Source organism: Sciurus vulgaris (assembly GCF_902686455.1).
Source record: "Sciurus vulgaris genome assembly, chromosome: 17".
Classification (NCBI taxonomy): Eukaryota; Metazoa; Chordata; class Mammalia; order Rodentia; family Sciuridae; genus Sciurus; species Sciurus vulgaris.
This window is the reverse complement of record NC_136478.1, coordinates 57,382,044-57,403,087: the sequence shown is the minus strand read 5'-3', so window position 1 is coordinate 57,403,087 and position 21,044 is coordinate 57,382,044. Positions and strand designations below refer to the sequence as shown.

Sequence of the window (21,044 nt, the reverse complement as noted above, 5' to 3'; positions counted from 1 at the left end):
GGCCATCCTGCCTGGAGTTCTTAGGCCAAATGGTACAACCAGCCAGCCTTGGGGACGGTGGTGAAAACTCACTGACATTGGGTGTGGGACGTGCTAAGAGCCCGGCCTGGGACCTCACGGGTATGAAAAAAGTGACAGTTACGATAAAAATAATGATCATAAAATAATAAGGTACCAGGTTATCATTGTTACTGTGTCTATAAATGTCACAACCCTGACTGACGCGTCCCTGTGTTTCAAACGTAAGCGTTTATAGTATGAAAGATAGAGCCCTTGGAATGCAACGTCACAGCTGCTGGAAGAACTGAATGAACAGCATGCCCATTATTTGTATCTGTAGGATACCAAGGGCCGGGTGCAGGGAAGGCAGTGGTGGGGTGCAGAGCAGGTCAGATGGCAGCGCTCCAAAGCCCCCGCATCCCCCCGCCTTCATCTCCCAGGTGAAGATAGGTCTGAGGGGAGGAGGCCCCTCCCCAGCCACCCCCATGGCTAAGCCAGGCAGGACCCCTGCCTCCCCTCACCCTCTCTACAGAGCAGGGTCCCCTGGTGAGCCCAGCTCCCGGAACGGTTTTGCAGGTTTTGCTCCAAGGACTCACTGGCCTCGCCTCTGCTCACCCTGTGGTCAGGAGGTCCAGCAGCTTGGACTGCCCACTGTGCTGGCTTGTCAAGGCTTCTGGGGGTCACACCCAGGCCTTCCCTCTGGTCTTTGGGGCCTCCTACCACTGCCTGCTGTTGGGCGACTTGAGTGACAACTGGAAGCGTGGATACTTACCCCAGGACCTTCATAGAAGGCACTTTGGGCCTCCCCAGGGGCATCCAGGAGGTCATCGCTGTCCAGCTGCAACAAGACCCGTCCCCACCCAAGGTCAAAGGTCAGCAGGGCAGGCCCAACCCCTAGAGCAGAAGCCAATTTGGGATTACTGTAGACAAAAAGAGGAGGGGTGGGGGAGGGTACAGGAAGCTCGGCCCCAGAGAAAAGGGCCTGGGGGCACACTCAGGACCCAAGGCCAGGCCCCTGCTTGGTCTTCAGTGCCCCTCTGACGTGTCCCCCTTGGACATGAGACCGCTGCCTCTGCCTGTGCCCAGCTGTGCCCTGCCTTTTGCCCCAGCCTGGCAGCATATCCCTCAGGAGCCACCACACAAGCCACCTGCTCCCAACAGCCACGTCCTTTTCACCAAGTCAGCCCTTCTCACACAGCCCAGCACCTAACACACCGTGTGCGCCAGTCTCTGAGAGGGTGATGCCCTGCTCTGCGGTCCGGGGGCATCTCTGGTGCCTAGAGCAGGCCCTATGTCCATGTATGAGTGCCCAGCACATCTGTCCATGCCTGGGGCCTCCCAACATTTCCTCTCAGCTGAAGGTCTCTCCAGAACCCCAACCTGCGTATCCAGCAGCCCACCAGGACGTCTGGAATCTGCCCGGAACTTGCACTCCCAGAAAAACAGCACTACGATCCACTTAGTGGCTCACGTCAAAATCTAGTACTCATTCTGAGCCCTCTCAGTCCCTCAACACCAAATCCACAGGCAGTTCTAGTTGATTCTACCTCCCCAATAGATCCCAGATCCAGCACTTCCTCCTTCCTCTACTGCCTGAGCTGCAGTTGGCTCACTGTCTCCTCCTGCAGTTCCTCAGCTCCACAAGTCACTTGACACTCCTGCTTTCTGGCAGTGGAGCCCTGTCCCCGCCCTCTGAGCGCGGGCCAGAACTCGTGGCTCTTCCGGTGAACACGGTCCGATGGAAGTGACCCTGCAGGACTCTGGAGCCTGGGTCATAAAAGGTGCTGTGGCTTCCTCCTCCTCTCAGATGGTGGCCTCTGGGGGACCCTGCGGCCATGTCCTGAGGCCACCGGGCAGTCCCATGGAGGGACCCATCAGTGAGGCCCTGAGGCCCCCCACAAGCAGCCACAGGAAGGAGTCACGGTTAAAGCACTTTTTCCAGCCCCAGAGAAGCCCTAGGCGACACAGTCCGTGTCAATATTTTGACTGTGCCATCACGAGAGTCCCTGAGCCAGAAACTCCCAGGTAAGCTGCCCTCAGGTTGCTATCATGACTGTGAGAGCTGTGACAGCTGTCTCATGTCACACGGAGATGACTTGTTACGGCCACAGACACTAACGGCTCCTCACCAGACTTCCGCTCTTTCCCACTTTGCTCCAGTCTCCAGGGTGAACACTGGACCTGGCATTCTCCTGCTCAAGAACCCACGAGAGCAGCTGTCACATTCTGAATAAAACATCCAAACCCCTCTGTCAGGGCCTCCGGGACCTCCACGGCCCGGTGACTCGCTCACTCCAGTCTCACCTCCTCGAGCCTCCCCTTTGGTGTGGCCCCACCAGCCTTCCTCCGGTCCCGAGCCTGCCGCTCCCTTTCCCGCCTTTCGCCTCCAGGAGCACTGTGGCCACCCTCAGCATCACCCTCTCTGACCACACTTGCTAATGGAGCCTCTCGTCCCTTTCGTTTTCTTTTAACTGCGTGTGTGCGCCCAAGCGCACGTGTGCACCTTGCTGGGAACAAACGAGGACCTCGTGCGTGCTGGGCGAGCATCAGTCCCCCGAGCTGCACTCCAGCCAAACCTCTTGTGCAGGTGACATGGTTCCTCACCACACTGTGCACACTGTCTTCATCAAGACCTTTATTAATTCTTGTCTTTGCTCAGCAAAGAGATGGGTATGGTGTGAGCGCAGGAATTTACTATTTTGCCCACGATATAACCCCAGTGCCTGGCTTATACAAGCACGGGGCAGCGGTCTGGTGAATCGAGGGGACAGGCTTCACTGCCACTTCTGCAGCTCTCTACCCAGGAAGCCTCTCCCTGACCCCGTGTTTACCTTCTCGGATCCATGCAGGAAGTCGTTGAGGGCCTGCGGGTCACTGAAAGAGAAAAGGAGACCCTGAGGAGGCGAGCTGGGGAGGGGAGGGGTGCGTGGCAGAGGGTGGGGGGGAACCCATACTCACCAAATCACGTCTAGTAAGCATCTCCCATCCTCATCATCCATCGCCACTGGATGGGGTGGGGTCAGGAAGAGGGCGAGGGAGACAAGGTTAGATTGTGACAATTTCCTCAGTCCCCTCCCTTCAGGGAGCCCCCTGGAAGGGTCAGAGTTTCTGCCTCCTTGAGTCTATGGGGACAGACGGGAGCGAGGCATCCTCCCAGGCAGAAGCTCCTAACCAAGGACACTCCCTTCCTTCCTTCCTCATCCCCCGAACCGCCCCAGCACCTGAGGACGACAATGACAGTGACGTCTGGACCACAGGGCTCTGTGCTAAGTGCCTCAGACGCACTCAGCTAAGTGGGTCCTCACGATCTTGTGGGACTGCTGCCACCTCTACTTTGCAGATGAGGAGCTGCAGGTACCAAGATGGCTACTCTCTAATCTGCAGCAAGCAGGTGGCAGGGCCAGGCCTGCTCGTCCCACCATGCTGCACTGCTCCCTGGACACGGGCCTGGCCCAGAGTGGGCGTGAGGTAGGGGTCTGTCCTGGGAAGGAGCGGAGGAGGGAGGGAGGCGGAGTGGCAAAAAGGGCCACCGGTCCAGGTCCCGGGCACCCCCAAAGGCCATGCAGAGTGGTTCTCAAGGAAAGGAAGGGGACGGGAACCGAGGGAGAGGAGAGAGGGCCCTGCAGGTGGGTGCAGAGTCAAGGAGCGGGCACTGCCCTCGCCGTCGGAGTGATGAGGATGGCGAGGGCTAACGTCTGCCGAGCCTGCCTGTGCCAGGCCCGGGCGTCACAGACGTTAGCCTGTCACCCCCAAGAGGAAGGGGTGTCCCACCCCTCTGCCCTTCCAGGTTGCCCTCCTCCCATCTTTCCACACTTCATTCAGCCACACCCCTGCCCCCAGACACTGGACCTGCCGTCCTTCCACCCGCCCCTCTCCCCACCCGCCTCTGCTATCCCGGTTTCCTAGCGGCAGAGTGGGGCTCCCATCCGCCGCTGTGTGTGTGAAGGGGCGGGTCCTGGACCTCACTGAGGCTCGGTGACTCAGGGACCAAACCCGCACGTTCACAAACCTGCCTGCGCCCCTGGCCCCTCACCCAACGGCACTCTCTGGTCTGCCTAATGGCGACCTCGTGAGCCACCCTGACGTGCCAGCCTCGAGCGCTCTGGGATACAAGGAAGAGGCTGGACAGGGGCCTCCAGGGTAGGCTGGGCTTCTCCAAAAAGTGCCTGGGGAGGCTGACGAAGACCCAAGCCTCTGGCCAGAAACACGCCCCAGAGACACGCTGCGTGTGCTCCCAGGGTCACAGACGGCCCTCCTGCCACAGCACAGATGGTCACAGGCCCGGGGCCCTCCTGGGTCATGCTCTCCCCTGCACCACCGCCAGCCCCAGCTGCTTCCTTCTGCCAGGAGCCCCTGCTCTCCCCACTAGCCAGGGCAGCCCACCAAGGCCAGACCTGCCAAGGATGTGGAGGAAGGGAAAAGGGGGCAGAAAGGTCCTGCCTGCAGCTGGCACAAGGCAGGGGGATGGCCCCAGTGACCTAGTCTGGAGCAGGAGGAGGTCACTAAGCCAGGTTTGGCCAAGTGGGAAAGTCCCTTCCTGATCCTAGAGCCAGGGTGGACAGGCAGGTGCACGGGGGGTTCTTCCCTGGTTACCTGTGCTACCAACGAATCATGAAGGGGAGGAGGGGGTGTCCGCTCCAGGCCTACGCGGGGCCCCCCGCTGGGGACTTGGAGAGTGTCCTTTCAGGGGCCAGCTGTGGAGAGAGAATGAGAGGCTATGAACCAGTCAGAGGCACGGGGTGCAGGGGTAGACTGCGGTGAGGGAAAAGGACAGGGAGGGGACAGAGGACACAGAGAGGGCTGAGAGGGCAAGGCTGAAGAGGACACAGGACAGGGGCGAACACGGCCGAGGCCACGGGGAGCACACGTGGCCCACGGCGGCGCACACTGCTCTGCACCACACGTGTGCACTGGGTGAGTGGACCCACGGCTCTCACGCTCAAGGTCGCTAAGTCCCACTATGCTGCCGGGAGCACTAACTTAGTGAAGGCGGAGCCACTGTCCTGGGGACACAGGCAGGTTTCTGTCAACCAGCTGACATGCCTCCCGTGTCTCCCATCAGCAGAAGCTTGGATCCACACGGGGAGCCCCCACCTGTGGGCCTGCCCGTACCCGGTGATCCAGTGCGGGGCTCGGGGGCCATTCTAACCGGCACAACTGTCAACCAAAAGCAGAGACGTGGAAAACGTGGCACTGAAAGACTGAAAAGGACACTATCATGAGCTGAAATGAGAAGGCGGGACGTTGGGGGACTCCAATGTTTTGCCACACTAGACCCTTTTACAAATGACCAGGAAGGTGCCATTTTTTGCAAGTCAGTGAATCTGCAAACAGGGAATCTGTGCGGGGTGAGGATGGACTGCAGTAAGAGCAGGCCTACTGTGCGCCAGGCCCTGGTGTGGGCATCTGGGTGTGTTCACTCATTTCTCCATTTCTAAATGCCCATGAGGCAGGCACTTGTCACCCCTGTTCTGTAGATGAGGAAACGGAGGCCTGGGAGGTCAGCTCCCCAGTGAGCGGCCAGGCTGGGACAGCAGAAGCCCTCTCAACACGCTGCTTCTCGGACTGGAAGCACGTTCCTCTCAAGGCAGGTGGCAGCCCACCTGTCTCTGCACCTCTCACAGATGCTCGAGATTTGGAAAGCGGTTTGGGAAGCAGTGTGATGCAGCAGACAGGGGCAATGGTAGCAGCCAGAGGCTCCCCGCCCCTCTCAGGGCCCCAGCCTCAGAGGGCGCTGCCTCAAGACCTCGGTGCATGGATCCTCGGCATCTGGAACTGGGACGTGCCGCCTGAGGCTGGGAGGTGTTCGCAAGCTCCAGGGGGCTTCACAGACATTCTCCCTCCTCCCTGCCTCAGTTTCCAGCGTGGCCCAACTCTGAGGCAGAGTCAGGGACAGAAGGGCCTCTTGTGGATGGCCTTCTCCAAATAGGGTCTCTGAGTGTCCTGGGAGAAAGTTTCCTTTTCTTTTTGAGATGGGGTCGTGCTGTTGCCCAGGCTGGCCTTGAACTGCTGGGCCCAGGAGATGCTCCTGCCTCAGCCTCCCGAGCAGCTGGCACTACAGGTGTGCCCACTGTGCCTGCTTGTGAGACTTTCTGTTCGTGTGTTTTTATTCTGATGGTAATGTCAAGTAAATGAACAGGGGACTCTCTGGGTTGTGACTGGGCTGGGGATTAAGACACAGAAGATTGCCAGTGGCTGAGAAGACAATATAAGTGCCACCTGGGCGCTGGATGAGAATAAGGGACTGTGAGGGAGACTCTAGTGTCATGATGGCTTCATGTTTCTTGTTCTGCCTGCCTGTAGGAGACATGCTCTCCAGGATACGGGGGTGACACTGCACACTGACCAGCTATGGGCACTCAGGGGCTATCGGCCTGGGCTGTCCAGGCCTGTGCCACCACATGTGGCTACATATGAAAGTCTGAGCTGGTTAAAGTTAAGTGAAATCAGGGCAAAGGAATTAAACAGAACCTCTCCAAAGAAAATACGCAAGGCCAATAAACATAAGAAGATGCTTGGCATGATGGACCCAATGGGAAAGGCAATCAAAACACCGAGAGACCACCTCACACCCAGGAGGGTGGCCACTCAAAAAAAAAAGCAGAAAGTACAGGTGCTGGCCAGGCACGGAGGAGTCTGGATGGAGCCCACGCTCATGGCTGGCGGCCGCGGCAGCCTCTCCAGCACTAAAGGCAGAATGGCCACCTGATCCTGCTGCCTCTCTGCGCGCACCCGCAAAGAGCTGAAGAGGCGCCTGTGCACCCCCATGCACGGCACTGTTCACAACCGCTCGCAGGTGAAGCAACCAGCAGCCATGACGGGAAGGGACACGCAGAGGCAGGTGGGCGCACGCACACAGGGTTGGTGCCGAGGGAGGGAATCCTGCCGCACAGCACGCCCGCCATGCCAAGTGGACAAGCCACAGGGTCAGATCCACCTAGACAACTGGAGGTGGCGGCCGTGAGGGGTCGACAGAAAGCTGTAAGGTCTGGAGAGACCCGCGAAGTCTGCGTGGTGCCAACGCACTCGACGCCACTCCGACGCACACTTCCGACGGCGGCGCTGGGAAAGCGGACGGTATGTGCTTCACCACCACGAAACAATCTCAAGGACGGGCAGTTAGCAACATCAGGATTTTAAATAAACTATATTTGAATTAGAAAGTTAAACAGAATTAAGCACAGACCTCAGTCAGGCCAGGCGCAGTGCAAGTGTGCCACATGCACTGGTGGCCTCCCCAGGGCAGGGCTGGGGGTTGGACCTCCCAGTGGCAGAAGCTCTCCTGGCAGGAAGCTCGCCCATGAACGTGATGGAGCTAGCTCCTGGCCACCGGGCTCTCCCTTTTATCATTCTATGTGTTATATATTTGGAGTGGCCCATCATGAAAAATTTTTAATTAAAACATACTTTAGCCACGTGTGGTGGTGCTCACCTATGATCCCAGTAATGTGGGAGGCTGAGACAGGAGGATGGCAAATTTGAGGCCAGCCTCGGCAACTTAGTAAGACCCTGTCTCAGAATTTTAAAATGGAAATGGGGGTGTATCTCATGATAGAGCACTTAGTATTTCTCAGTACAATCAATCAATCAATCAAACTTTAGTAGCTCACATTCTATGTCTGATGGTTGTTTGCTGTCACCCCTACCAAAATGTCAGCCCCAAACAGAGGCTGTTTTCTGTTAAGTTCTCTGCAAGGCAGCAGCACACAGTAGGGCCTCAGTAAGTATTTGTGGAATGGAAGCGTGAGCTTGTGAGGGAGTTCAACGGCACTGTGCATTTGTTGGAGGAGTAGCCTGGTGAAAAGGCATTACTAAGCCCCTACTGCGTGTCCAGCACGGGGGAGAGCTGAGGGCATCTTGAAGAGCTAACATGGACCCCGTCCTTGGCCCAGGGAGCACAGCTGGTGGTTCTGAACTGGGGAGGGCCCTGGACAACCTTCCCCACTCACCCTCGTATACCCAGGAGCTTTTGAAAAGCGACAGGGCTGGGCAGGCGGTTTGTGTGCGGAGCTGGTCTCTGGACAGTCTGTCTACCCAGCCCCCTGTGGGTCTGTTCCTGCAGGCATGGCCATGTGACTTGAAATGAAACGGAGTGGACACATGGTGTCCCTTGAGAGCAGAAGTTCTAAGAGGCATCCCATGGTTCCGCTGACTCCCAGGACAGAGTGGACATGCGGGCAGAGCACTCCACCCTGAGCAGGCAGGCCCACGAGCAAGCCAAGCCTTCGCCAAGGTGAGTCTCTGAGAGCAGGAGCTCCCGCGTCACACAGCGCGGCCCAGCCAGAGCCAACTGGCACACTCTCCCCCCGAGTCCCACACTCCCTGGCATCAGGCCTCCTGCCAACACCGTGCCCGGCCACTGCACCGCGAGGGAGGGACGAGGCTGACTCACGCCTTATGGGAAACGGGCTCAGAGGGGGTCAGGACACTGGCACATCATACCGTGGGGCCAGAATCTGAACTCAGACCCTGTGATTCAGAAAACCTCGTCCTTCACCACCACTATAAAAAGCAGCCAGGCCAGGCCTGAAAACCGCAGCCAGCCGGAAAGAGCAGCAGTGACGCAGTGACAAAGTGTCCTTCCAGACACCGTGTGAGCCCCTCCTCCACTTGTAATGCCGTCGGAGTTTTGCGCTGTCATCAGGAGCCGTGTGGGAGCCAGGGCCTCACAGGATGCGGAATCAAGCCCCGCTTGCTCCAGATCTGCTCCCTGTCATCTCCCACCGGGAGTTTTAGTGACTGTCCCCGTCCCTGCGAGAACAGACGCAAGGCCTGAGCACCTGTCGCTGCGGCGCATGGCGTCACCTGCTGCCCCCACCTCCCCTCCTTGCAGAGCCTACTGCACAGGCCACGCCTGCCAACTCCAAGATGTAAACAGAGCTTGCTCTGAGCCAGCCTTCCAACCACAGGCACGCCTTGCCAGGTTGTGAAATCAAATCAGCAGGCTGACCCGGAACGTCTTCCAACAAACGGCGTGGAGGAAAAGGAGCGGAGAGAGCAGAGGACACCGCAGTGCGCTCAGTGGGACGGGCCACTATGTGAGAGACCCTTCGCACTGTGTGCACCTGGATGTGGCCACGGGTCGCACACAGACGTATTTCAGATGTGAGCTGAGGTCACACAGCCTCGGAGAGCCGGACTGCCCGGCGCTGCAGTCCTTTGTCAGGTACTCACACCCCACCTGCTTGGCAGCTGGAGCAGCCACAGTGCCACAGGTGACACACCCCAGCATACGGCCTGGCTTCTGCTCAGTGAGACTGACAGAGAACTGGGGGGTGTGGACAGTTTTCTTCCAGAATACAAAGACAGAGCTTCTCTAGAATAAAGTTTTTTGCTTCCTGCTTGTAGTTCTGAATAGAGCTGAGACAAGTGGAGCTGTGGCAGCTCTCTTGAAACCATGAGGCAACGAACCTGAGACTGGCTGGATGCAGTGGCACATGCCTAAGGCTGAGGAAGGAGGATCGAAAGTTTGAGGTGAGCCTCAGCAACTCAGTAAGACCCTAGGCAACTTATTGGGACCCTGTCTCAAAAATGAAAAGTACAAAGGTCTGGATACAGCTCAGTGGCAGTGTCCTTGGATTTGATCCGCAGCACATGCACCCAAGGCTGGTAGACCCCTGGAGGACGGCAGCTGAGAGGGGACGGGCAGGCTGGTGTTTCTAGGTCTCTGGTGATGGTGGCCAGGACTCGCCGTCTGCGTGGGTCAAGGGCGACTGTGAAGCAGTGCCAGAGGAGACTCGGGGGGAGGAAGGGGGTGGGACTGAATCAAGGCCGCTGTGGCCACAGGAAAGGCGGCCGGGCTCCTCCCAGCGCAGCCCGCCGCAGGGTCTGCCACACATGCTGTGCCTGGCTGGCTTCTCCACTGGCTTGGCCAACATGTGACGCATGTGACGCTGTGCGTTTCTGAGCCGTTGGCCCAGCTGCCACGTGAAGTAGCCCAGGCTAGCTCACAGAGGGATGAGTGACACATGCCTATCACCCGACCCAGCCAACAGCCAGTCACGCCCTGGAAGAACCACCTGTCTGACCACATGCCCAGCCAGGTCCAGGAACCCTGGCTCTGTCCACTCTAAACTCCGGCCAGTCGCATCAAGGTCTTGTTAAGCCACAGCGGCAGGGTGTGTTTCCAAAGATGGCTGCGCCGGTGTCTTGGGTCCTGGGGCCTCCCCTCCTGATCACCACCCCCTCTGACGGGGAGCCGCGTGCGGGCTCCTGAAGCAAGACCCTCAGAGACAGTGGGGCTCGGCTTCTGTCCGGCTGCTGCGACGCTGAGCCTGGGAGCCGGGGCCGCCGCGCCCCGCGGAGAGGACGGGGAGCTCTGGTGACAGTGCTGCCTTCACGGCACCCAGCTCGGGAGCCACACGTGCACGCGAGGGGCTGTTAGCGCCCAGCCAGGGTCACTGCCAGCCTGAGTGTCCATGCCAAGCAAGGTCCAGACCCCGTGGGGCAGAGGCCTGCTGTGCGTGTCCGTCCCGACTCACCAGATGCTGGACGGCGGCACCTCGAGCTGCCACGGCCCTTCAGCAACAGCAGCAGGGCCGCCTTGAGCGCTGGCCGTTGGTCTTGCTGCACAGCTGGCTGTCGCAGGCCTCGTGGGGACCCAGGGCCGGCCTGCCCCGCACCAGACCCTTCCCTGGCCTCCCCCCGCTCCAGAGCCTCCATCCACCCGGTTCTCCAGGGAGCAGCCTCACGGCGGCCCTTCCCCACGGCTCCCAGGCCAGCCCCGGCTGAACCTGCCGTCAAAATCCTTCATCGAGAGGCGGATGCACTGCCCAGGTGACCTGGCACCCTGCAATTCCTGCCCGGCGACAGGTGTGCCCCACCCGGAGGCTGGCTAAGACACCATGGTGTCCAGGTGCTGTCCATCTGCCCTCTGCAGGCCACCACTCCCCACGTGGTCCCCGTCCCCAGGGGCCAAGGCTGCCGAGCATGTTCCGGGGCCCAGGTGCTGTCCAGGGCGCTGCCTCTCCTTCACTCCACTCCGCAACCACCAGGCAGACAGGGAGACCGAGGCAGAAACGTGGGGTTCACCCGAGGCCACCCAGAATGGCAGGGCCCACGGAACCAGGCCACAGCCAGGCGGCCTGCCGGACGCCCAGGGTGCCGCCTGCTCCGCCACGCTACCCCCAGCGTGACCTCCGACACCTTCCCAGGCCCGCCTCCTCCAGTGGCCAGCCAGTCCTGCCCCCTGGAGCCCCCTGAAACACCGCAGAAGCCCGCAGCCCACGCCCGGCAGACGGGCACCTCGGGACACCTCCGGAACGCCAGCGCCCACGAGCTCCCTCTGGTGTGTGTCCTCTGAGGACCGGCAGCGGCGGGAAGGCCACAGGCACCTCAGGGCCGGGTCACGGGAAGCAGGGGAGAAACAGAACGGGCAAGACGCAGGGCACCAGGGAAGGCGGGCGGACGATCCCCCCTACGCGGGCAGTGGGGGCTGCAGCTCTATGCAGAGGAGCCAAGAGAAGCCAGGGAGGCACGCACGTTGTGCGCCTGGTGCCCGAACTCCAGCTGGCCCAGGAATTACCTGGGGGCTTTTCAACTACAGAGTCTGCATTTCCAACCGTTCCCAGAGATGCAGCAGGCAGAGACCACACCTGGGCCCATCCCTCAGCGTGCCCACCCAAGGGGATGAATTGCAGTGAGGGAAACTTCCTTTCTCAGCCTCCTCTGCAGCGAGTGTGAACAGCAGAAAGAAGTTCGCATTTGGATAAAAAGGTAGAGCCTGGCCTTGGAAGACTGTTTGTCCTTGTTGGAAAGACTGCCGTGGGTGTGATGACAATGCCCGGTGCTACAGCAGGCATTTTGCACTCCTGAGACGAAGGCCAAGAAAGCCTGACAGACACAGACCCATTAATGGCCTGACGTCGGCTGCCAGATATCACTGAACGGCTTTCTACTAGACATCTCGTTCCAGAAGAGAATTTTTTAAAACCTGGATTGACTGAAGTGAAACATACACTGACTCCAGAACCCAGTGCTTCCTCCCCAAGGTATTTACTCAAGAAGCATAGTGTGTCCACCAAGATATTTGTACAAAGAATCTTCATGGCAGTCTGACTCACAAAGGTTCCACCTGGAAACAGACCAATGTCCATCATCCGTCAAGTGGACACTGTGTGACAGCCCCACACAGCTCAACGGTAAAGAGAATCAGCCTGCGCCCTTTACAACAGCACGTGATCCTCAGACGGGCCAAGCCGAGCAAGGGAAGGCAGGTGCACGAGACGACACCCCATGCGAGCCCATTCGTGCACAAATACCAGAGGTGTGCTGGCCTTGAGGGAGGAGAGAGCATACTACTGGGAAGGGTGTGACGGAACCTTCCAGAATGACGGTGATGTTCTGCACTGCGGCTGGGCGAAGCTTACTTGGGTGATATCTGGCAAAATTCATCAGGCTGTGCTCCGAAGAGCTGTGCCTTTTCTGTGCATCAATCTTACCCTAGCAAAGCACAGCGCTTCCTCGTCGTCTGCGCTAGTGGTTTCTGCAGCGGCGCCTTGAATGCTGAGTCAGCAAATGCCACACAGCTGCCCCGGGAGAGACAGGATCAGGATGCTGGGAGCTTCGCTCGCGACAGTTCCATCAATTGATGGACACATGGTTTGTGTGTTTCTGTTTCAAACATCCTAATTAACACACGGTGCCATCCGACCTCATGGCAGTGGCGCTGTTACCGTCTGAACCGAGCTTACGAAACCTGCGAAGTTTTCTCTATAAGGCACCTCACGGTCTTCTTGTGCTCAGAGACACTAGACAGCACTTGTGCACCATGTGGGGGACACTGAACGGCTAAATCACAAAGTACAAAAAATGTGGAGAATGGGCACTAAAGGGGCCTCAGAAAGGGCACGTGTTTCCAATAAGAGATAAAAGCAGGGAGAGAGCTGCACTGGCCTTTGGCTGGGACCTGCACCAGGGGGCTCCAATTTCTCTCCATCCTCAAGTGTCTGCAGACACCCCACGAAGCACTGGCAGTACCAACTGGGGGTCACAGAGAAATCTTGGCAAGCAGATGGCATCCTGCGTGACTGAGGAGCGCCGTGTGGTGACGCCGGCCAAGGTGAGATCAGGCGCCTTCCCAGGCACTCCAGGAGCTGCCGGGAGCCGGGAGTGCACGGCCCGAGCGCGGCTGGTGTGGCCACGCTGCTGGAAACGCCCCCTGGCCATGAGTGTAAACGGGGCAAACGAACAGTGGGTCACCTAAAAGGGGGCGCTGTCGCCATAAGAAAAAGGAGGCGGCGACAGTGGCCAGGAAGCCGAGCCGGCCATTGGGGAAGCGCACGCCAGGGCCGCAGGAGACACCACTGCACACCCTCTGGCAGGAACTGAGGCGGTAATAGGTGCCGCGGCCATTCCGCCAGGCAAGTCCACGCAGGGCTGAGCTGACAATGACACGTGACACCAGGAGACCTAAGAGCCCGCCGACCACCTGGCGGACACGCATGGCACACCCCCGCGAGGGGACGCTGCGCACCAGGCGGCGCCCGCACAGGCCGCGACAGCGACGGATCACGAGGACCAGCGCGAAGGCGGCCAGGCAGAAGCAGGCAGCGCCCCACCCCACTCCCATAGGAAGCCCAGAACGCAGCCGGGGGTGGGCAGAGCCGGGGCTGCAGGGCCTGCGGGGTGGGGGGTCTGGAGTGGCTGCAGGGGCCAGGGCTGCACGTCCGAAGGGAGTCCTCCAGACGGGGTCTCACAGCGCGTGGATAACACGGCAATGGAAACGCCGTCAAGGACTGAGCAGGGATGCTGTCCGCCCGCCGACAGGGAGAGCCTGCCCGGGCCGGCACGCGGACACACGGAGCGCAGAACCGCACTGAAGCGCTGCTGTCTGCGGAGGAGGCCGAGCGCATCCACCGGAACCGCCTCTGTGCGTCTAGAGGACTCTGGAGGAGGCGAAGGCCAAGGGACCGTCAGTCAACCACAAAGGGACCTGGGGGACGGGAACAAGGAGGGGGACCAAGGCCCCGGTGTGTCTTCCAGCCAAGGCCTGTGGCTCTGCTGGGGGGCACTGTGTATTTCTCAAGCTGATTTTTGATTTTGAAGTTCCACACATGCAGCAGCTCTTCTAAACGTAAAAAAAACAATTTTTTTTAAAATCCATTCAAAACTTCAGGAGTCTCAGCCACAGTCCTCAGGGAACAGTCACCTGCAGCTGAGCACACAGACTAAAAAGTCACAGATCTGACACCAAAGCTGCAGCCAGTTTCCAGGACACTCCCTGGCCTCGCTGGAGTCTGCAGGACTCCGGAGCACCGAGAAAACCTGCTTCTCGCCCTGCCACCAACTTGCCTCCTGGACTCGGCCTGAGTCTCTGATCACTGCCGAGTCCTCCACGGCTTCACATGGGGCAGCAGGGCCTGGGCCCTGCCGTGGCACAGGACCAGCTTCCTCCCGAATCCTGCCCGAGGTCCCTCAGCCGCACCTCCTGCCTACCTCTCCTGGGCCTGTGGGGCCTCCCCCATCTCCTGCCTCCTCTCCAGCCCCTTGTGAACCTACTGCCCACGCATGCGTGGTCTAGTTTTTTTAAGGCCACATAGTTCCCCTTCTCAGGGTTCTTTGCTGACTCCAGCCCTCCTCACTAGAGATGCCAAATGCTTTACTGAAGGCGCTGGGGAGACAGCAGTGAGGAAAAGACATCCCTGCCCTCCCGGGGGCACAAACCTTCTACCTTGAAACCACGAACAGTGACACACGGAGGAGTAGTCGATGGCAAGGGAGAATGGAGATGGAAGGGCTGGAGTGCACCCAAGACAGAGCAATCAAGAGGGACTCATGGAGAAGGAGAATGCAGGCAGAGGTGATGGGAGGGCAGCATATGCAAAGGCCCTGCGGCAGAAACATGCTGAGGGGGCCCCAGGGGCAGCAAGCAGGTGAAGGGGCGAGGTTGATGGGGGAGGTGAGGCCAGAGGGATGACAAGGGCCTGGTGGGCCATAGCGAGGACTAGACTTGTTGTGAGTGAGTTCAGAGCTGTGGAATCTGACTCGGGTTTTCACAGGATCCTTCTGGCTGCTGAACTGAAAACAGTCTGTGGAAGGTAAGGACAGAGGCGAGGAGGTGACAATAATGGTCCAGGCAGGAAATGGTGGTGGCAGAGAGGAGGGGTGAAGTGGTCAGACTGTGGGTACAATGGCAGAGCACAGGGGTTCACAAGACGAGTTGGCAGAGAGGAGCCATGACCCCTGCAGAACCTGAGGGGTGGAGGCAGTGGCTGGAGTCTGCATGCGAGGTGGTCTCCTAGCAGCTTCCTCCCCTCAGCTGGCACCTCTGCAGTCACGGCCCCTCCTCCTGTGGGATCTGGTGGTCCCCAAACTACGAAGCACCTTACTAAGGGAGTTCGATCACCTTACTAAGGGAGTTCAGATGGAGCAGGGACGGCTGCTCGAAATCTGAGCAGGTGCAGGAGAGAGGGGGAGAGGCCCAAGTGTGGACCTCCAGGCTGTCCTCTCAGCAACACTTCCTGTGTTTCGTTTCAGACTATTCCCACCCAAAAATCCAGACACAGTTTTCAGGTTTACATTTGACTTTTAATCCTTCAGTGATCCTGGGACCGACTGGAGTGTGGTGTGAGGCAGGGATCTGATTTTGTTTCCTTCCATTCAGGTGACCTGTTTATTTCCTGTCTTCCCTTTCATTTACTGAGTCTCATTTCCCCACAGATCTGACCAGCAGCCACTTTGGTCTCATGTCAGACATCTTTATGTACCTGGCTCTCACCCTGGGCTCTCTGTTCTATAACGTTGGTAGAATGTGGATTTCTATTTATTCCCAAATCTCAAGAGATAAAACAAATTAATGTAAGCAGGTCATCCATACATGGATTGAGGCTAAACAGAAGGTGACCAGCAGGCAGGGAAACAAGTCAAATCCAGGAAAGACACTAGATCTCCTGGAGATACACTGACATTCCTTTTCTTGGGACATATATTAGTCAGCTTTTTGCTACTGTAAAGAAATACCTGAGGCAAGTTACTTTACGGAGAATGGATGGGTTTATTTAGCTCAGTTCTGGAAGCTGGAAATCCAAGCAGCATGAAACAGGTTCTGTGGAGGGTCCCCTGGGCTGTAGTACATCATGGCAGGACACATTCCACATATCTCTGCATGTGTGATCCGTCTTCCTTATAAAGCTACCAGGATTCAATCATAACAGCTCAGGACCTAATGTATTTAAAAATTTCTAAACACCATATCTGGATTAAGTCTCCTCTTCCTTAATGCCATTAACATAAGACTTTAGGAAGACTTTAGGGATTAAACTCCTCCTTGAGTTTTGGGAGGTCAAACCATCACTTGATGCATTCCTGGTTTTTTGGTGTCCATTCCACTGGGTCAATTTAAGTGTTATTTATCAACTTCAAATTAAATTAATCACTACAAGATAGTCAAAGGGCACATAAAAACCCAAAAAGGTCAAAGACAATAATGTATAAGTACCAATAAAAATATTTTTAAAAAAGGTAATAACATGCCAGGCACAGTGGTACATAGTGTAATCCCAGCGGCTCAGGAGGCTGAGGCAGGAGGATTGTGAGTTCAAAGCCAGCCTTAGCAACAGTGAGGCGCTAAGCAACTCAGTGAGATCCTATCTCTAAATAAAATACAAAATAGGGCTGAGAGTGGCTCAGTGGTTGAGGGCCCCTGAGTTCAATCCCTGGTACACCCCCCTCCCCCAAAAAAGATAGTAAAGGAACAGAAACAAAAGCTCAAGTAACATGTGATTCCATCAGTATAAAATGTCCAGAGAGGTGAATCCAGAGACAAAAACCAAAGTAGAGGCTGCCAGAGAGTGGGGAAGGACGGGTGGGACTGAGTGCTTAGTAGGCACTGGGTTTTCTTTTGGGTGACAAAAATGTTCCAGATAGAAAAAGGGTGATAGTTACAAAACACTGTCAATGTAGTAAATGCCATTTGCGCTATACAACTTAAATGATTGATTTTATGTTGTATGAATTTTATCTCAAAAAAGAAAAACAATTTAATGGAACCACAAAATAAATGTGGAACAGATAGTTCCATTTCTATTCAGAACTTTTTATGAAACACATTACAAAGCAAAAACGGATGGTTTCAACAGAAGAGGCAAAAAAAGGTTGGCCAAAACTTTAATTATCAAGAACATTATTGGAAATAGATTTTAGTTTTTATCACTAGTGTTGACAATTGAAAAACAATGTTAAAAATTTTTTTTAATCTTCCTTGCTGACTTTAAAATTACATTGGTATGACTGTTTAACATAGGTAAATGTGGCCATGTGTGCGCAGTTTAATAACAGATGACAAGCCAGGCATAGTAATGCAGGCCTGTAATACTGGCAACTTGGAAGGCTGAGGCAGAAGGATGACAAGTTCAAGCCAGCTTCAGCAACTTAGCAAGACCCTGTCTCAAAATAAAATATAAAAAGGATGGTAGAGTGCTTGCCTCACAAGCACAAGGCCTTGGGTTCAACCCCAGTACCGCAAAAAAAAGGAACGGTGGTGTAGCTCGGTGGTAGAGTATGTGCCTAGCATGCACCAGGCCTTGGGTTCGATTACCAGTACCATGAAATAACAGTAATAATAATGAAGATGATGGATAAAGTGAAAAGCTCGGACTTGGAGCCTGAGTCCTTGGGTCTGGGTGCCACTTCTGCCACTTTGTTTATGTGTGACCTTGGTCAAGTGTTTTTACCCCTTTTTTCTTTCTCTGTAAAATAAGTTAAAAGTGTGCTGTACACCTGCAGGTTCATGTTTATTTACCATTTCTTCGGCCGGCATTCACTGTTTCGGCCAACTGACCATGGACAACATCACAGCAGGAAGCCACACTGATGGTCATGGAGTGGTGTAGCAGAGCCACGCGCATGCAGGGCAAGCTCCACACCCAGCGCATGCCAGTGACCTGGATGCCAACGGGGAAGGGCGCTCGGTCTGTGCGGCCTCCTCCTCAAACCCAGCCGGAAGCCCAACTCGCTGCGAGGAGAGGAGACCGGTGGTGAACCCAGGCCAGGGCTCCTCAACACCGCAGGGGTCAGGAAGGGAAGCCAGGAGGGGCTGAGACAGGGCGACCGAGTGCAAAGCGCTCCCTCCATGGCTGGCCGGAGCAGGGGGCGCAGCGGGAGAAACTCAGGACATCTGAACCCACCTCCAGCCCGGCTGATGCAAAGCCCGCGTTGGCAACAGGGCAGGCTTCACAGGGGCAAAGGCACGCTGAGGTCCCGCGAGACTGCCACAGTCACGCGAGAGGAACACATTGCAGGCACACGAGAAGTACCGCCACGATCACGCGAGAGCAACGTGCCACGGTCACGCGAGACAGTCACACCGTGGTCTCACGAGAGGAACGCCCTGCAGTTGCACGAAACAAGTGAGCCGCGGTCACAAGAGAGGAGCGCGCTGCGGTCGCGCGAGACGTAACACTGGAAAACTGGGTGGGGGTGTACGAGCACAGTGCCATCTTTGTGACTTTTGCGTAAACCTGATATTACTCACGATTAAGAAGTTTACTAAAAAAAAAAAAAACTCAAGCTGGGCATGTGGTCCAGGGGTACAGCGTGAGACCAGAAGGCGGCAGGGCCTGGCTCTGTCCCCAGCACCAGAAATTTTAAAAAAAGAAAAAGAAAGAAATCCAACTGTCTTCAGTGAACCCGAAGTGAAAAAAAAAGGTGCTGGCCACGGAGCTCTGACCGGCTACTTCTGAGAGGCGCTGGGCCCACTGGGCCTCTGCCTTCTGGAAGAGACAAGTCTTGGGTCCATCCACCCTGCACAGCACCAACGCAAGGCCAGACAGCTTTGCTGCGTGCCCCCCCCCCCCCCCCCCCCCCCCCCCCCCGGCGCAGGTTATGGCCCTTCTCCCTGACACTTGCTCCCCTGCACAGCAGCCACAGAGATCCTGATAAAACCCGTCAGCTCAGGCTTCTCTGCTCAGAATCCTCCCTGGCTCCCACTCACTCACAGCCACATTCCAAGTCCTCAACAGGCCACAGACCCTGTATGATCCACCCAACCCTTTCTCTGTCCTCACCCCCTGCCTCCTCTCCTCCATGTGCCTTCCATACACCAGGACCTTCCTCGGGACCTTTGTATGTGCTGCTCCTCTGCTTGGAAGGCTTTTGCTCTCCCTCCCTTTTCTCAGTTGCCACCAGGTCAGTAGGCTCAACCCATCTGGATCTATGATCACAACTGCTGCCCTAACCCAGCACTGCCATCCCCCATCCTGCTTTGCTTTTCTTGAAAGCACTGATCACTATCTGACATGCCATACGTGTGATTTATCTTTGCGCTTGCGTGTCTCCGCAGGAGGCGTGAGTTCCAGGTTTCTGTCTGTTTTGATCTCTTTGTGTAAATATGGACTGGATGACTGAGGAGGGCTGTTCTCGGCAGCCACCGCTGGTGCTGAAGAGGGGAGGTGACTGGTCTCCTGTCCTGAGACACACCTGGCTGGGGAGTGGGGGAACATCCACAGGCTGACCAGAGATGCAGTGGCTGGGCTCAGAATGGGGGCCACTCAGATGCTAGTGAGGCCCAAAGGACCCAGAGAGGACCTGCCAGCCAGAGGTGGAGTAAAGGCTAAAGGTCATAGGGCAGGTCACAGCCAGAGTAGCCACTGTGACTTGAAAAAGCCCAGTCTATGAGGAGGGTGGTGTCAGTGGGCTGCACAGAAGGCTGACCAGAGGGGACAGGGGACTGAGTGGAAGGGCTGTTGGGGCAGAGCCATGAGGGAGGCAGCAGCAGGAGACAGCACATTCCTACAGGATCCCACCTCACACTCCACAGGGGCTTGCCCACCTGCCCCGGAGGCTCAGAACGGGTTGGTCTGCACCAGTGGTTCCTGCCCACCAAATGCAAAGAGCATCCCCCACAATGAAGACAACCCACAATGCTAGGGCAGACGTCCAGGTGCTTCCTGTGAGTTTTACACATTAAGCCCGACAGGACGCCCCACACAGGGACAGGCCCTAGGCAGCATGGCTGAGGACGTGGTATAGCCACGTGGAACGCGGACACCTTTTGTTTGCAGGCACCATGGAAGAGCACATTTCTCAAGACCACAGGCAGGGATTAAAAAACTGAAACCAGCAGCAAGGACTGCAGTTGTGGCTTCCCGTCCTCGTCAGAGAAGAGGGTTCAGGAAGAACGTGATGAGGGTCACATACGTGCCAAGCAGAGGGCAGCCTGTGGGGAATTTTTTCCTAGCATCACCTAGAGCTGGGGGTCACTCTGTGTAACTCTGCCTTTCTGAATAATGGGACAATGTGGATCACAGAACACATTCTAGAATGTTCCTAGCACCCCCTAACTGCAAGCAACCCAGATGTCCATCAATAGGAGAATGCATGAATAATCAAAAAGCAAAACTGGAGCCTTTGTACATAGCCAGTGGAAATGTAAAATGTTGCAGCTGCTGTAGGAAAATCTGTCAGGTCCTCAATAAATAAACCTGGAATCATCCTCTGACCCAGAAATTCCACTCCCAGGTAGACATCAAGGAGAGGTAAAACAGCCCACACAAAAACTTGTACACAAATGTTCATGGCAGCATTATTCATAAAAACCCAAAATGGAAACAACCTGTGTCCACCCACTGGTAAATGAATACACTCTACCCAGAATGGAATATTATTCAGTCAGAAAAAGGAACAAAGTACTGGTATATGTGGATGAACCCTGAAGATACCATGCTGAGTGAGAAGTCAGACAGACAAGGTCACATCACGTGTGAGCTTGTTTACATGAAAATGTACAAAATAGGTAAGTCTATACAGCCAGAAAGATCTGGTTGCCAGGGGCTAAGACAGATGGCAACAGCATCAGGGTGATGGCCAACAGAGGCAGGATTTCCTTCTGGGCTGACGACAATGTTCTAAAACTGATTATGGTGACAGTGTGACAACTGAGTAAACATAGCTCACAGAACTGCCCACTTGGGTGAACTGTATGGTAATTGAATTATATATCAAGCTGCTTATAAAAAGAGTACTGTTCATGGGAGGTGCTTTGTAACCATTAAATGCAACATACACATTTTATATTTTTCTTTCTGAATCTTCTTTTCACAATAAAA

The 21,044-nt window shown here is 56.2% G+C and overlaps 1 protein-coding gene across 1 annotated transcript in view; it reads right to left on the bottom strand.

Annotated features, from left to right (window-relative positions):
- Positions 1–21,044, bottom strand: part of BICRA (BRD4 interacting chromatin remodeling complex associated protein) — a 71,446-nt gene that overhangs the window by 20,776 nt on the left and 29,626 nt on the right. The window contains 4 exon segments of the mRNA XM_079119039.1: positions 773–838; positions 2,832–2,874; positions 2,959–3,004; positions 4,594–4,694. Of these exon segments, the coding sequence (XP_078975165.1) occupies positions 773–838; positions 2,832–2,874; positions 2,959–2,999 (150 nt within the window). The 5' untranslated portion in view covers positions 3,000–3,004; positions 4,594–4,694.